This window comes from Thermobia domestica, chromosome 3 (assembly GCF_964235325.1).
Source record: "Thermobia domestica chromosome 3, izTheDome1.hap1.1, whole genome shotgun sequence".
Taxonomy (NCBI): Eukaryota; Metazoa; Arthropoda; class Insecta; order Zygentoma; family Lepismatidae; genus Thermobia; species Thermobia domestica.
The window spans coordinates 163,466,988-163,484,553 of record NC_137456.1 but is presented as its reverse complement, the minus strand read 5'-3'; the positions used below and the strand labels follow the sequence as shown (position 1 = coordinate 163,484,553).

The 17,566-nt window shown below is 35.3% G+C and overlaps 2 protein-coding genes across 2 annotated transcripts in view; both read left to right on the top strand.

Moving 5' to 3' along the window:
* The first annotated feature begins 3,191 nt into the window (after positions 1-3,191).
* On the top strand, positions 3,192-4,126 carry LOC145681544 (uncharacterized). The gene is made up of 2 exons (XM_081753186.1): positions 3,192-3,397; positions 3,816-4,126. Exons 1-2 carry the CDS (start codon positions 3,206-3,208, stop codon positions 4,056-4,058), a joined length of 435 nt encoding a protein of 144 aa, XP_081609312.1. The 5' UTR covers positions 3,192-3,205; the 3' UTR covers positions 4,059-4,126.
* Positions 4,127-14,212: 10,086 nt separating this feature from the next.
* Positions 14,213-17,566, top strand: part of mRpL21 (mitochondrial ribosomal protein L21) — a 36,440-nt gene continuing 33,086 nt past the window's right edge. Inside the window, exon 1 of the mRNA XM_081751989.1 lies at positions 14,213-14,407. Within this exon, the coding sequence (XP_081608115.1) occupies positions 14,299-14,407 (109 nt within the window). The 5' untranslated portion in view covers positions 14,213-14,298. The remainder of the gene's footprint in view (positions 14,408-17,566) is intronic.

Genomic DNA, 17,566 nt, shown 5'->3' with positions numbered 1-17,566 from the left:
AATCTGTGCTATGTTATAATAGGGGGTTGGAAAATATGCTCATAAAAGGGAATGAATACACCCCTAAAATGGAGGTTGTTGTGTTTATTATCTGCTCTGCTATGTGTTCGTAACTGCTATGTTACATAGTCTTATGCTAAGGGGTTGAAAACGAATACACCTCTGCTATGTGTTCGTAGTCTTATGCTATGTTAAAATAAGGGTTGGAAAATATGCTCATAAAAGAGAACGAGTCAACCCCCCTAAAATGGAGGTTGTTGTGTGTTACGTAGTCTTATGCTCTGCTGTGTGTTCATAGTCTTATGTCATTTCTGCTATGTTAAAATAAGGGTTGAAAAATATGCTCATAAAAGGGAACGAGTTCACCCCTTAAAAAGTGGTCATAAAAGAGAACGAGTATACCCTTGTTATGCTATGTGTTAATAGGGGTTGGAAAATATGCTCATAAAAGGGAACGAGTTCACCCCCTAAAAAGTGGTCATAAAAGAGAACGAGTACACCCCCTAAAAAGTGCTAGTATACCTCCTAAAATAGGTGCAAGCAATGCAGTAAGAAAACCACCTTTTTGTATAATTATTCGTTTTTTCTTTTGTTTTAATGACGGACCTTTTTTCACCAAATATCTCAGTTCCTTTTTATATTTTTTTAGCTTATTTATCTCTGTTTTATTTAATGGAACATTTCCTTGTAATACGTTATAGGAACATTCACAAATAGAGCGAATTAAATCAGGATTTGCATTTTGTAAAATTGCCTTACGTGCTTTCGGTTTTGACTTTGCTAAAAGTTTTAACAAATGTGCATTTTCCTTACTAATCATTTTTTACGGCTATTAAAGCACAAATAGTTGTTAGAATATAAACCATATTACAATTATTTTTTTACAGGTACATAAACATAATTAAAAGAATCTGTTGGAAAGATATTTGTTCGAACTCGCTGCTTATCAGGAGTATTTTGTTTTAAATCAAAGAGTGCACCTATACAGTATGTTATTTCGAGCTTGTCCTGGGTCTTATTCATTCCACATTTGAAAAATCTGTGGACCGTAATGCAACGCGAAACATGCAATACTACTACTACTACTACTACTACTACTACTACTACTACTACTACTACTACTACTAATAATAATAATAATAATAATAATAATAATAATAATAATAATAATAATAATAAGTCCGATTATTGCAAACTGAAGCGCAACATTTGTTGTGCCTTGTATTGACATAAAACCGTTGCGGAATGAGGCCCAATTCTTACCACTTTTCAATCATAATTGGAGTAATTTCCTACTTCGATAAGCAACTTAATGTTGACACCAAGGGCATACACGACGTTCAAGATTTTCGTAAAATAATGGGAAAATATTTCTGATTTTTATTGGAAGACTGATAATGATGATATTTATATCGTTTCTAAATATTTTTTCCGAAGATTAATTAATTAATTATGAAATAATTAACAATTAATTAACGATATACTAAATTAATAAAGCAAGAACAGTGAAACTAAAACATATTACTCCCTACACTTTCTCTAAGAGATCTAGTAACTTTACAAAGTTTTGTTCTTGTTTACTTTACTTTTATGTGACTTTCTTTGAAGAAGTGCGCAATTCAATTACAACAATTCTCGGCAAAACAACGCGCTGCAAAGTAACACTCTTTTTTTACTTTCCGTTACACTAAGATAGTGAATATGTTTATGAATTAATATATATAGTTCTATAGCCTGAGTGTTGTCCTTTCTTTTGCAATAATTATTTACTTTTAAAATTGTACGTATTTCGAGAAAAGTAGGAATTTATTACAACATTCGATAATTTTGAATTTCCCGTCGTACGGTGGCGCCGCCATGTGAACTGTAGCCATACTTCGTCCATAAGCGTAGAAAGCATCAGTGTTACTAACCACTTGCTGCTCTTTTCTATTGTGAAGGTGGTGCGTGATTTTCTATCCGTGATAATGGCTAGAAAGAAACGACTACTGTCAAAAACGAGAAAAAGAAATAAGCAATTTAAAGCACGTCGTCTAGCGTGGAAACTACGAAAACTTGAATGTGATAATGTACCGGTAAATGCCGTTACAGAGAATTTGGAAGATACTCCACTACAGGGAGACAATAGCCTTCGGACAGACCAAGACATCGGTGAAGAATCTACGAGCTCTTCTAGAAGTTTTCAGCAGGAAGATAGTTTTAATATGAGGTAAGGATGTTTACTTAATAGTTTATATATTTTCTACACAAAAAAGCAGATTAGAATTATGTTTCTTTCAAAACTAATAATAATAATAATAATAATAATAATAATAATAATAATAATAATAATAATAATAATAATAATAATAATAATAATAATAATAATAATAATTAATAATTAATAATAATAATAATATGCTTATTATATTACTGAGAACAGCTATGTAGTAAAATTACAGCACTACGTTTTACATATCGTATGTAGACAGTGGTGTGTTCACACCGGACTCGGATGTCTGTTTGAGAACTATATCCTGTCAAGAAAGTAACTTTGTATATGAACAAGTTAAATGTTCATACAAAGACTGTCACAGAATACTTTTGTACGTACAAAGGAGTTATTACGTAATCAGATTAGGAGAGAGGGCGGGTCTGCGATATGATTATTTTTTGTTACAAGGGGAGGGGGCAACGACTCCCGAAGAAAATTTTCTGGGGGGGGGGCGTATAGTTGGAGCTGGTGGAATGGGGAAAAATGCAACCCCGGGTCGCAATGCTGGGTCTATACATTATACATTTTCGTGAGTCAAGGGAGGACCGTGCCCCCGTCCCCCCTTAGGGTGCCCATGGAGGGAAGGTATAAGAGCAGATTAAGTAATAAAAATAAATCATTTTAAAATTTAAATTTCGGATTGTGATTATTAATTTATAGACATTTCATTTTGTGTCTTTATGATAAAATTGGGAAAGTTTCTTATTCTCATATTGAGTTCTTTTTCCTCCACAGTACCGAAATCGAACCATTCTATGTTATCGAGCCTGAAACGGAAGTCACCAAGAAATCTGAGTTAAGTGGCCGCAGAATTGTTGATTTGGGACACGTCCTTCGGTGGTCGATGACATTACAAGATAAACACCGTGAAGTCTGCACTTTAGGGAAATTGCGGTATCACAAAGAAAGACGTGTTGGTCTCCGTAGTTATATCAATTTCAAGTGCAGGGTATGCAACAGAGAAATAGTCATTCAACTGAAGAAACTCCCAGGTCAAAAGTTATGACAATAAATGAAAGTGCAGTTTGGGGTACTCTAACAATTGGAAGTGGTTATTCCCATCTTCAGGAGCTACTCAGTGTAATGAACATTCCATGCATGAGTAATGATCTGTTTAGTAAAACTGAACAGCACCTAGAAACGGTAAGTAATACATTTGTTTGATATGTAATAAGAATAGGCTTACAATTTCCCTCTAACAATAACTCATTCTGGAGAAAACTAGATTACTTCCTTAAACTTTATTTTGGGCCTACAACATTGTAAATTTGAACATTCAAAATTTATTATAATTACTACGTTTGCAATTGTCTTTCTAGATCTGTATTACTTACATTTCTTAAATTATAATGGAAAACTGGAATTGTAGTTCCAAAGTTTAAATTATTTTTCTATTTATTTATTTATTTATTTATTTGTATTTATTTATATGTAGTTGATTTTACATTTTCAGTAAAGACACCAAAATTGCTTCAACGCATTTTGGATTTATGTCACAAACCTTTCGACTAAGTTTGTGCTAGGAAGTCATCCTTATTTTTCTATTTCTAATTGTCTGCAGGTTTGGGCTGATAGTCTATGGTCTCAAATGAAACAAAATGGAGAAAAAGAAAGACAAATTGCAATCGAGAAGGGACATGTTGACCCCGATGGTGTTCCATACATAACAGTGTACGTTGATGGTGGCTGGAGTGAAAGGAGTTATGGTCATGGACATAATGCAGTTTCTGGAGTCAGTGGCGGCGGTTGGACGTTAAAAGTGGGGGGGCAAGACATGATCTTAACAATTGTATATCAATGTTAGATTTCCTGGTTGTTTCTAACACTGTTTGATGAAAGGTTGTATAACTAATAGGATACTATCTTTTTTCACTTAAAATGCTGTATATCGTATTTCTATTTTATTAAGTAAATTCATGAGAGCAATACAGGTAGGTAGTAGCTCTTTATAGTCTTAAACAACGAAAGTGTAAGAAGAGATTTGAGTTCTTGCTCATGAACATCTTAAAATTCTGTCTGGAAAATTGTGCGATCAAATTATTTAATAAATTTGCAAAACAAATAAATAGAAGGGATAATATTAATCATAGTAATGAATAATGACGCTTTGTTTTACAGAAGTTATATTGAAACTGAGAATTAATGAACAACTTATACTTTTAATTCCACACATGCCATTAAATCAATGTTTTTATTCTTAAAAAATGAAATACAATAAGTACTGCAAGCTTATGCTATGACATTTAAAGAAATATGCAATTGCAATATTAGTTGCTTTGAATTGCAATTAAAACGCAATTCCTGTAGCTTTCTTAACTCCACGGGAAGACAAATATCCAATACGTATTCACGCAACGGCAAATATCATATGGCACCATATTTTTCTATGGAACAGTAATACATACGAAACCTTTACTAGGGTGTCCACATTCTGGAAAATAAGTGAAAGTCAGGGAGAGGTCAGGGAATGTATCAAGTTAAGTCAGGGAAATGGCAGATTGGTCAGGGAAAGTCAGGGAAAAATCGATTTAGGTCCATTGTTCAATTACTGAATTTATGAAATAGGGTTGATTTCTTTCCTGTTACTGGATGTAAAATGTAGTGTTCTCAATAATGATATTGAAGGCGGTAGTATTCTCTGATATAGTTGTTGAAACTAATTTTCTGCGAGAAACACATATCTAAGTGCATCCTGGCATATTTGCTCAAAAGGGTAGACGCTGTTCTAGAAGAATTGCATGGTGCAAAAAGAATATCTGGATAAGTGGCTGAGAACGCGAAGAAATAGTATCTCCGGCTCACAGTGAAAGCTCATACTGAAGAATTTAAGGAACACTCGAATGAATTCATAGCCAATGACAGAGATGGTATTCGACTTGATGAGTTTTTTACTTAGTCTTAGGAAATGGGAAGAACTTCGTTGCCTTATGGTCAGTTATGAAATTGTGTTTTATCTTCTTTCACGGAAACGCATTTTTTGAAAGTGGTTTCACAATAAATAAAATTCTCATTGTTGAGAACTTACAAGAAGAATCTCTGGTGGCTCAACGGATCATATATGATTCTGTGATGAGAATAGGTGGATCATCAGGATTAACAATTACAAGAGGTATGATAAATTCAGTGAGAAGTCCAATGAGACAATCAGGTGTATTTGGAAAGGAAAAGAGAAATAAATGCTGGAGACGAGAAGAGGAGAGAGAAACGGAAGATTCAGCAACAACTAAAGGAGCTGGAGGAAGAAAAGAAAATTAACCTGCGAAGACAAGGATATTCAGATCAATGAGAAGAAAACTATGCGAGAAAGTATGAAAACAAATTTCTAAATGGGTTGCATTTAAACTGCACCAGCAAAAGTATGTGTTACATAATGTGTGTGTGTGTGTTTTTTTTTAATAATCAGTAAAATCATGTATGAACTGTTTATTACTATAGGTAATATTATAATGCTGTGTAATTGGTATTATAATGTGTATTTTTTATACCTTAAGTACTCTGTATACTGCACACTTTCGTTTGTAACTTTACATTTTGTGTAATATGTAGGCCTAATCAATATCGACCTAATGCATATGTTTGTAAATTTACATTCCTTTGGAAAGAAAATAAAAAAAGAAAAACAGGAGCGGAAGAGAACAATGCCAACTATGGGAAGTGTGGAGGCTGGGGTTTCTTTCTTTTTTCTGTATTTTTAACTTATTCAGGGGTCAGGGAAATCTGGAACTTTCGTCATGGAAAGTAAGGGAAAAGTCAGAGATCTTTTCTCCAAATTGTGTGGACATCCTGTTTACATTTCCAAATGAAATTATATAAATTAGGATGTCACTTCAAAAAAGTGGGGGGGCAGCTGCCCCCTCGTGCCTCCCTAATCGCCGCCCATGTCTGGAGTGGTAAGTTGTTCTACCATTAACTTACAAGGCAGGGTACCCAGTAGGGATGCGCACGAGGCGAGGCGAGACAGAATTTTCCTGACAAAATTCGAGTCGAGACACAGCTCTTCCAATAGAGAAAAATACATTTTTCGAGTCGAGACATCACTTTTACAGCACATTTTCGTTACGAGACAGCATCAAATCTTGTCTCGTGCCCATCCCTAGTACACAGGTGTAACACACCGATTGTGATACACCGGGTAATGGAAACAAAAATTCATACCACAGTAGAACGTAATCGCAGGTGGTCCACATACGTAAGATAAACAGCAACATTAATATCATTACCACACATGAATATCAACATTACATCACTACGAAAATACGCGTACAACATAACAGTAATAGTAACAATTTTGTTTCTGTGTTACTACTGCCTACACACATTTTCGTTTCCAACATCCATCTCATCGTTGTTCTCATTACGCGATATATGCAACCCACCAAGCAGTGCTGTCTCGCTGGCTGTCTATATGAACGGCGTTTGCATCCTTCCTGCTGTTATCCCATCTTTGGGCATTGAGATAAATCTGCGTCTCTTTCGCATACGGGCAACATGCACCCAAAGCAAAAGCAGGTATTTTTTCTTTTCGTTTCTTCTTTCTTCCTGCTCCTTATCACCCTTTTCGCTCATTTCCGCAACACATTGTGACAATGTTGTACACGTGATTTGTCCATTTTCGGATGTTCTGCTCTCTTCTCATGGGTGCCTACTACCTCATTGAAATGCGTCGACTATGGGTAGTATTTCGTACATTTAAACTTTTCTGATATCTCTTCTCGTTCTCGCTATATTCCACATAATCTCATTTTGACCCCATTTTTATGTCCCCATTTGACACTTTCAATGTGCTTGTTGGCCGATATATATATATATATATATATATATATATATATATATATATATATATATATATATATATATATATATATATAACAGGTGTCGCTTCTTTTTCGATGTTCTTTATGTCTGTGCAATCTTATCACAATCGGCGTCTTACACTAGTCTAAATTCTGTATTTTTCTAATTCCATTTATACCATTGTTTATTATCGTGAGTTTCACAAAACTGGACAACAGTGGTTATTATCACTTCATATAGACTCTACATATCCTGTTTATTATGCAACTGACGCGAAGAGAGCCAGTGTGAGTTACCTGTAAGTAAGAATTTGTACTTCTGAAGACGTAATCCGAAACTACTTCCGGAGATGTAACTCCCACCCACCATGATTCGGAGCGATTTTTAAATTAGCAATAAATTATGTAACTCTGATTATTAACAAAAACGCTAGTAACTGGCGAAAATATGCAGTATTATAGTTTGATATTACAGCTTTATATGAGTACGAAGAAAGAAATTATGATTCGTGCTACAAATATATGGTACTATCACCTTCTAGTGCGAAAATTCTTGTAATAGCATACTGGTATATTATAAGAATTATTATTGTTCCCACCATACTATGGTACCGTATGTATATAACAAGAACCATAATTTTCTTTCTCTTTGCTCATTAGAGCTGTAATATGGAACCATAATACCAAATATTTTCGCCATGCTGCTGTAAGTTGCAAAGTTAAGAATTATATGACTTTTATTACATACCAGTTTCGGACTAGTTTTCGTATCTTTCCTAATTCTTTTAATACCAATGTATCCATGTGAGGTCTATTAGAGAGAAGTCAATAATAATAATAATAATAATAATAATAATAATAATAATAATAATAATAATAATAATAATAATAATAATAATAATAATAATAATAATAATAATAATAATAATATAGGTATAAACATTTCATTGATATGGAGAAACAAGTGTTTGGCTGGTTTTTACGCAAATAAAAACAGCCTCACTCCAGTAACAGTTTTAGCTAAGGCTTTGCTCAATATACAGCACTCAACAAATAGGGACAGAAAACTCCTTTTTTGGCCTAGTCAGACACAAAGAAATTGTTTTCAAACCCGGAATAAATGGTTAGTGACGTCACAAACTATTACCTACTGAGGAGGCGTCCTTTCTCAACGAGGTGAAGAGGGGGAGAAGAGGGCGTCTTCTCTTTTGGGGTGGAAGGTGGCTGACCTCTTGACAAGCTATTCACTGACATTGTAACTTTCAAGGAAAGGTTTCTTTGTTGTGTATTTTTAGGAGATCCTCGCGAAACGATGAAGTCCAAACAGCTGCCACGAAGTAAATCTAAGAGCAGAGACCTGTTTTCTAGTTTCTGTCACAAACGCGGTCAGATAAATGATTCCATCATCTTCGGTATTACATTGAAAAGTAAAGTCTGAGCTACTTTCTCAGTGATGGGGTTACGCGGAAAGCTTTACTACCTACATGGGCTTTTGAGACACGGACATAATAATAATAATAATAATAATAATAATAATAATAATAATAATAATAATAATAATAATAATAATAATAATAATAATAATAATAATAATAATAATAATAATAATAATAATATAATTTTCAAAGGAAAACATGATATCCAGTTTTGCAGAATAATTTCTGTAACTAATTTTTATTGTTTATTTATAAGGGACATTTTAGATTGTCCCTTCGCAATAGGAAGCTATGAAGGAAATAACTGAATATGAGTAAAATAGACTTCCAGTACCATTGCACTCGTAGTTCACTCACTGAATGTATTGATTTGGAACTGTCAAAATCTAAGACAAAATCTTCCAGGTGCTTGCAATCAGTACACGTGATTTCCCTGAGGCTGTCCTCATCTTCCAAAAACAGCAAGTGGCACTATATTTTGTTATGTAAATATTGTAGTTACTCACTGCCATCGTTCATGCTCCATTGTTCCATTCTGAGAAATTCACTTACAGGAAAGAAACATTTTTTTTTTCGAAAAAAAAATATACATACATTGTAGTTACTCACTGCCATCGTTCATGCTCCATTGTTCCATTCTGAGAAATTCACTTACAGGAAAGAAACATTTGTTTCCGAAAAAAATATACATACAGTATATTGTAGTTACTTATCCGAAATGTAACGCGAAAAAAGTAACGCAAACTAGGTACGTTACTTAAAAATTTGTAACGCATTACCGTTACAGTTACTTTGGAAAAAATGCAACGCGTTACTAGGAAACGTTACTTAAAAAGTAACGCGTTACTTGCGTTACGTTACTTCCCAAAACTGCCCTCGTATATGTATATATATAGAGAGGGAAACTTGAATAAAACGGAAATTTCCCCCGGACCACCCCCTGAAATCATGATTGAATAGGAGAAACCGGGATATTCTCTAACACTGAGGTAATGCCGAACACCCAAGTTTACAACGAAGGAAACTTGTAAGAAAACAGGTGATTTTGCTGCATGCTAGCGGAGAGACCTGAACAAGTGTAGCATACATTTGATGACAGTCAATTGAATGGATTACCAGGAAGAAGATGTTTTGTTGTGTTTGTCGATTCACTTATGAAATTGATTCAACAATCTGCGCAACGTAACTTGGCTCTTCTCTTATCTATATTATTACAGATAAGACTATATATTTCCCTATATTTGAGCATTAGTTTTTTGTAATCTTACTAGCCAGTATGCAGTCAACAATTAGTTTCAATTTTAACAATAAAATGACGCTTCATGGGGAAACGACAGACAGAATGTTCACCATTACCTGGAGTGTTCGGGATTGCCCAATGGTGTGAAATAAATTATCAAAAATTTTTAAATAGTTTTTCCTTATTGAAATGTAAGTAATACGTTAATGAAATTGGTTTGGGAAATACATCATGTCTTGGTATTGAGCGTTATTAGCTTTGTTAATTAGAATAATTTACTATATTTATTATTTTTAGAATTATTTCTTCATTATTTCATAGTAATCCTATTTTACATATCTGATCTTTCATCATAGGCTGCATTTTTTCCTCTGTGTGTGATTCACAGAGTGTTTTACACATTTATTTAGCCTAGTAGCATTCATTAGCAGTTAGCTAATTTTATTCAGCCAATTAACCGCATTTCAACACTGGACTATTAAAGAATACTGTCTTTGAGAGAAAACAAATGCGTATATATGTGATTTCTACAGTTCAAAATAATGTTTTCATTTTAATGAATATTTTCCTTAATGTACCGTTATTTCTGAATTTATTTCATAAGATTGCATTTCTTTAGCCTATTATTTATTGATTTCATGTGTAATAATTTCAAAGATAATGAGGTCTGGACACATTTCTCATTAATTTGAGTTATGTTTGTAATTATAATTCCTATTAAAGTTTTAAAATACTAAATTACAGTATAATTTTAATGTATTTTAATGCATTTCCCTTCATTCGCAAAGGAAAGTTTAAAGTAAACAGTATGTTCGGGATTACCCCGACCACTGGGGCAATCCCGAACATATGAACATTTTTAAAACATCTCACTGATTTATTGAAAAATGTTATTTTTGACTTTCCTCTGCATTTTAGTAGAAGGGAAAAGCTCCAAGCTTTCTATACACAAGAAATGTTAATGTTTTATCTCTAAAAACAAAGGAGTTATTTATAATCAAAGCTTAAGTGTTCGTGAATACCCCGGTCTCCCCTACATACATACATACGGATACACATACATACTTTACTTTTATTATTCCCCTGTAACTCCCGTAGAGATGACTGGGGTGTCTTACCCCCACAGCGTTTGGATATATATATATAGACAGAGAGAGAGAGAGAGAGAGAGAATATGCTTTGTGAATCCCCCCTTGACGAGTTTCTGGCTACGCCTCTGAACCCTTCAGGCATTTCGGTCCTGTGCTATTCTTGTCATCTTGACGTAAGTATTGCACTAGGGATGCGCACGAGACGAGACGAGACGAGACAGGATTTTCCTGACAAAATTTGAGTCGAGACACGGCTCTTCCAGTAGAGAAATATACATTTTTCGAGTCGAGACATCACTTTTACAGCACATTTTCAAGACGAGACAGCCACAAATCTTGTCTCGTGCGCATACCTACAGTGTATATTGCACATATAGGTAGATATTCTGTGTAATGTGATTTACATTGGAAGATGAAAATATTGGTTTTAGTTCCATATGCAATAATTCTATGTGCATCGAAAGTTTTTTTTTTGACTCGTTTTTCTTATAAGGGGACGCGGTGGCTCAGTGGTAGAGGGTTCACCTCCGATGCTTGGGGTCCCTGGTTCGGTCCCAGCTCGCGCCGTGTGAACTTTGTGGTGGACAAACACCGTGCTCGTGGGTTTTCTCGGAGTACTCCCGTTTCCTCCCACTTTCTTCATTCCACCATTTCACTCATTTCTCATTATCACCGTGGAGCTCCTCCGTGGCTAAGCGGTTAGCGTACGCGCCTTTGGCGTGGGAGACCCGGGTTCGATTCCCGGCGGGAGCTCATGTGGTTCGGATTCCACGTTAATCAGTAGGTCCACGTCTCATATAGCCTCGCTGCTGAAAGGGACGCTAAACTAAAATCAACTCAACTCATTATCACCGTCTCCTTTAGCCTAACCGGCATAAGCGTGGGACGTTAAAGTTTCATTTCATTTCATTTCGTATTTCTTATAACTAATACTACCAATAACATCTACTTTGTGGTGTACATCATCGCACAGCAGTGGCGTAGGGAAGGGGGGCCCAGAGGGGCCGGGCCCTCCCAAAGAGGTCCGACAATGTACTTTAATGTTTGTAATTTTTTATGTATTTTTATGTTTATATATTTTTTGTTTGTAATGTTTCTATATGTACCTATAACAGCACTTTTCCCCCACCCAAACACACATCCTGGCTACGCTACTGTCGCAGAGCAACGATGTTTATCAGACACTATGCATCGAAGAAAGACTTTTATAATGGAAAAGAATTCTGAAGTCACCACCATTTTCTGAACAAAACACAGCATGCTGGACTCACTCACTCTCCTCCTCGTTAGTGGTAGCACAGGAACAATACAAGACTCATAAGTTCGTAACAATTCGCATGCCATTCATATACTTTTACCGCACACAGTCTTCCTATTCTTTACCACATGCTTTGAAACCAGAAACCGGTTCCGGTTCTCCTTCCCAACAACGGAGAGGGAGTGGGAAAACAAATTACTTTGAAATGTATGTTGTTTCAGAAATCCGCATGTGTTTTTGATCAACACTCGACCGTGTTGGTGGAAAGATTTCAAGATTGCAACGCTTAGCTTTTTACTCCTAAGACATTTTGAAAAACTTTTCAAAAACGCCACAGAGTGCGCGGTCAGTTCGCGATGGCATTGCCCTCTTTAGAGAGCGCCACAAAGTTCGTGTTCCTGGAAAAACTTTAAGGCAGCACTGACATAGACTTAGCGTGTGCAGTTCAGTGATGCCAATTGAAGGGAATTTTCCCTTGGCGCAGGGAAATTTTGAGTAAATTTTGGAGAAAAGGGAAAAAGGGAAATTGCTTGTAATCTCTCAATATTGCAGGGAAATTTGAACTTCTCTTCAATCATTTATAGATGGAATGTATTTACGTATCTGATTAATCTAATTGAAATTCAGTATAAATTCAACATTTTATTTTTTCCAAACATAATCCGTTGTACATATTTCACATATATTCTCACATGTTATCTTGCTTTGCATTCGTTAATATTTATCAACATTGCACATCGATCAACATATTCAGTTAAATTCGAAACATTACAACAATGCTTATTTAAAATCTTTTATCAAAATTAATCTTCCCACTGTTGAATTAAATGCAATGCAATACGATGAAATATTTCTCAATTAAATTATCACTCCAACTATTATAACAGCTTGGTTTTTCCAATCAGATTGTTTTTCCCAACCAGAAAATTGATTGTGAAGAGGATTAATCGATGTAAGAGAAGAAACGTAAATATGTATATAAGGGCGAATACTGGGTCATTAGTGTGTGTATGTTCGTGTAAGTTTACAAATTTTCTGGTGATTGTGCGCACAGAATTATAAATTCTTAAGAATTCCACATCTCCAAACTTTGTATTGTGCTTACGAACAGGGTGCGAATTGGCGGGGGGGATGCCAGGGATTTCCCCCCCTGACAAAAAACTTTCCTCCCCTGGAGAAGAAAAATTTTATCCCTGGCAGGGATAACTTTTTCCCCCTCTCGAGTATTTTTAAATGGACATGAAGATAGAAAAAGGGAACAATTCTTACTTTGCGTGAGTGAAAATTTATGAAACATCTCACATCTCAACTGTTTTGTACTTGTTAGTAAATATATATATATATATATATATATATATATATATATATATATATATATATATATATATATATATATATATATATATATATATATATATATATATATATATATATATATATATATATATATATATGGGGGAGCACGGTGCGCATATGGCTGAAATTCATCCCCCCCTGGGAAAATTTTTCAATTCGCACACTGCTTACGAACATTCCTCGTGTACAGCCAAAGACAGTAGCAACTAGAATTTTCTTTGTAACTGTTCGTATTCGCTTCAATAAATATGGGAGTGCTGTTCTTAAGTAAGTACATACCAAATATATACTTAAAATTTTCTTTGTACCTTAGGTTACATTAATATTAAAATCTATCATGATATATAGGATAAAAATTAAATTTACATAATATTTATTATATATTTTTTATGATTTATTTAGGTTGTCCGTCCTGACCGAGGTATTTATAGGGTTTTTCCTCAGTCACACCAGGCAAATGCACAGATTGCACCTTTAACATAGGTCGTGGCCTACACCTTTCCATATCCTTTCCCCTCCTCTATCGCGACGCCTTAGATACCTAAACAACAAATCAAGTTCAAATTCTGCGTAAGCTCAAAGGAAGGCTGTCAGGTATCTGCTTGTATGTGGTTATAAGATTGGGGTGAGGGGGGTGAAGCGAAAACTATTAAAAATACGTTTACTAAATACAGTACTTGAACGGTTTAGGTGAAGGGAAATTTTGTCCGGAAAAGGGAAATTCTGAAGCTTGTGAAGGGAAAACGTCTCGGAAGGAATTGGCATCACTGGTGCAGTTCCTCACTTGTTTTTCTTTCAGTCTGTTTCTGTTATGATCGGATGGCAGAGGGTTACATGCGTTAGCGTGATATATGTTTTGGATTTATCATAATGTTGCCTACGAGAATACAATGTATTATTCGCAATGTAGGATTGCAACAAAATATTTCAACTTTATTCAAATCATGGCCAAACGCTTCTCGTGATTTCAATTACGCAAGTAAGATTTGATTTTTGTGTACCATAGGTTTACAGGTTTACTGAGTAATAATGAAAAGTAACAGTTGACTAAAGATTATCAGCAACTTTTTACTAATAGAACAATATTCAGATCATTTAAATGGTTGAGTAGGCCCTATTTATTCTGTTCTAGTACAAAGTCATTACCAAATATACAAGGGGTTAAATTCTGTTAAGAGGCCTCATCCCGGCGAAATTAAAATACCGCTTATCACACAGTAATTACAATACCGCTAATTTTACAGTAATTATGTGACATCTTCAAATAGATAAAAAAATAATTGAAATGTGAACAAGAGCGCCCTAGACAATATATTATTTTGCATTAAGGTACCGTTATCACAAGTCACCTAGTGGCTTTCCGTTTTCAGCCGTTTAGAAACGCGAAAAGAAATGCCGATTTTAAAAATTGCTCGAAATCGAAAGCAGATAAGTGAGTCGTGATAACGGTATCTCATGTAAAATGTCTAGGGCTCTCTTGTTCTACACAAACACCGTGTGCGTGGGTTTTCTCGGGGTTCTCCCGTTTCCTCCCACTTTCTTCATTTCACTCATCTCTCATCATCACCGTCTCCTTTAGCCTAACCGGCATAACCGTGGGACGTAAAACTTAAAGATTTCATTTCATTTTTTCCTTTAGCGTAACCGGCATAATCGTGGGACGTAAAACTCAAAGATTTTTCTCTTGTTCTACATTTCGATTATCTTTCATATATTTGAAGATATTACATAATTACTATAAAATTAGCGGTATCTTAATTTGGACGGGATGAGGCCTCTTAAGCCCAATTGCAATTACATCATGGTAAATCAAACTAACATGAACTGTTCTAACCTAATCTAAACCTACGTAACGTTTGTTTTTTAAGCTGGCGGCAGTTAATGGAATTTGTGCTTATACTGGTATATTTCAAGTGAAAGAAAAAAGCTAATAAACTCGGGATAGGCTACGTTATATATATCAAGATGATAATCTGCTTTGAGTTCGAAATATCACTGGGTTGACTGCACATCTTCAGTTTGTATCCTTACGCAAATAGAAACAATGAGACTAATTCTAAACCATGAGAACTAACAGTGGGTTAAGTGCTGTATCGTCGGACCAATTTTAGGATATATACCGGGTCAATTGGAGAATTTAAGTTTGTGAGGAAAAATGAGTGAAAGTCAGGCCCGATGGCAGAACTTTCTTTGTCTTTCTGCGATAAGGTCTTGTAAGTCAAAAATTTTCTGCAAGAAAAAAAAAAATCAAAATGATCAGTTCCAGCAGAAGAAACACTTGAGATTGATAAAAATACGCTTTACGTGACATGAAAAACAATTCAAACTATATTTGTGCGAGTCGTCCGTGCATTTAAGACATCTACACATAGCAGGCATGTTTTTATGCTTTTCTGTTGGCTATATTCTTTTTCCTCTGGCATTTTTTTCTGCACAGGCGCGGCAAATTTTCTGCGATCACATCTCAAATCGCGGTATGTTCTGCTATGGGGAATTCAGGAAGAGGAATACTAAAAGTAAAGAAAGTGGTTGTATTTGTTGGTTGTTTTTGATGTAAGCAGCACTGTCGAGAACAGAACCCAACCAACCCCTGCCGGGCTTCTAACCCGTTCCTATTACTACTCCTATTATACTATGAATCCGTATAGTAATACTGCACACTGAATGTAACGTAATGTAACCGAACTTAATATAATCCAACCAATTATAACTGAATGCTTCGTACTTCTTTTCGATTTTCACATTGGTCCGGCGATACAGTACTAATGCCCTAACAGTAATTAACATTGGCAAACAAAGGAATCTTGCTTTATGCGCATGCCTACCGTCTCTAACTCTTCGTACGGTAGGGCCGCGGTGGCTTGGTGCTAGAGCGTTCACCTCTGGTGCATGGGGTCCTTGGTTCGATCCCGCTCACGCCAAGTGAGCTTTGTGGTAGACAAATACCGTTTGCGTGGGTTTCCTAGAGGTTCTTCCGTTTTCTCCCACTTTCTTTATTCCACCATTTCCTTCATTTCTCATCATCACGGTCTCCTTTAGTCTAGGTGGCATAAACGTAAGACGTAAAACTTAAAAGATTACATTCTTCTTCCTATGGACATGGTACAGTGTGAGCCCTTTTGCTTCACCTTGTTCCAATGCAGATTAGATGCAATACTAACTTCTAGTATTCACGTAACAGAGATTGGTGAATGTTTTTGTGTCCTGCGTCTCATATGTAAAGATATATCTGTTGCTAAACATTTCTAAGCCAATCGTGCTTTTCGTGTCTGCGTAAGAATCTGGGACATTTTAACCCAAATCAGATTTTCAATGCGCCTTAATATAAAAATAATACAATGAGCTAGGGTTCATATTTTTTCATTAGAAGGCATCAGAAATGATTTTTGGTTGTTACTAAAAAACGAGGAATGCTTGAAATAATATTTATTACAACAGCTGTTTGCTCTTCCCGGTGGTCTAGTGGCTAACTCGTGACCCTGCGGTGCACGTGATTCCGGGTTCAGTTTTTGCTGGAAGAGCGTTATAAATGTGAATACATTACAATGGATCGGATTCCTCCTTAAACTGTAGATCAATGACTCATTTAGGTTTGGTACTCAAAAGGGACGCAGAACGTTAATAAACAGACCCAAGAACTTTCAGTTGAGTGGAAATTAAGAATAGCCTAGCATAAAAATAGAAATCTTTCTGTATAAAAGAAGAAGTCCAGAGTGATTGAATGACTGGCCGATCAACGCCCAGGCTAAACCACTTGAGCTAGAAACAAAATTTGGACAATGTATAGGATTTATGACGTAAGGTAGCACTATGAAGGGAATTCGAAAGAAGGCAAATTCCACAAGAAAAGAATGGAAACAAGTGTGACAATTATAATATTACAATGTCAATATTCGAACATCTGTATATGTATTATATTGCAATGTCATTACCAAGACATCACATTTGGTAGGATGTGAACTTCTCACCTAAAATAATTAGAACCTTGGTTGAGAAGTTCTAATATATATGACCTAGAAGGGAAGAAAGTGGAATGAATGGCCATGTCTCGGAATCCCTTAACTTTAGAGCCATAAAAATTGGTATTTGAACATTGTATTTAAAATTACAGATGGCATTTAATAGCTTCAACAAATCC

Excerpts from the sequence above, each read along its gene's own strand:
- LOC145681544 (XM_081753186.1), top strand. The coding sequence starts at position 3,206 with ATGCAACAGAGAAATAGTCATTCAACTGAAGAAACTCCCAGGTCAAAA. Across the intron at positions 3,398-3,815 it reads CTGAACAGCACCTAGAAACG|GTTTGGGCTGATAGTCTATG; the intron begins GTAAGTAATACA and ends AATTGTCTGCAG.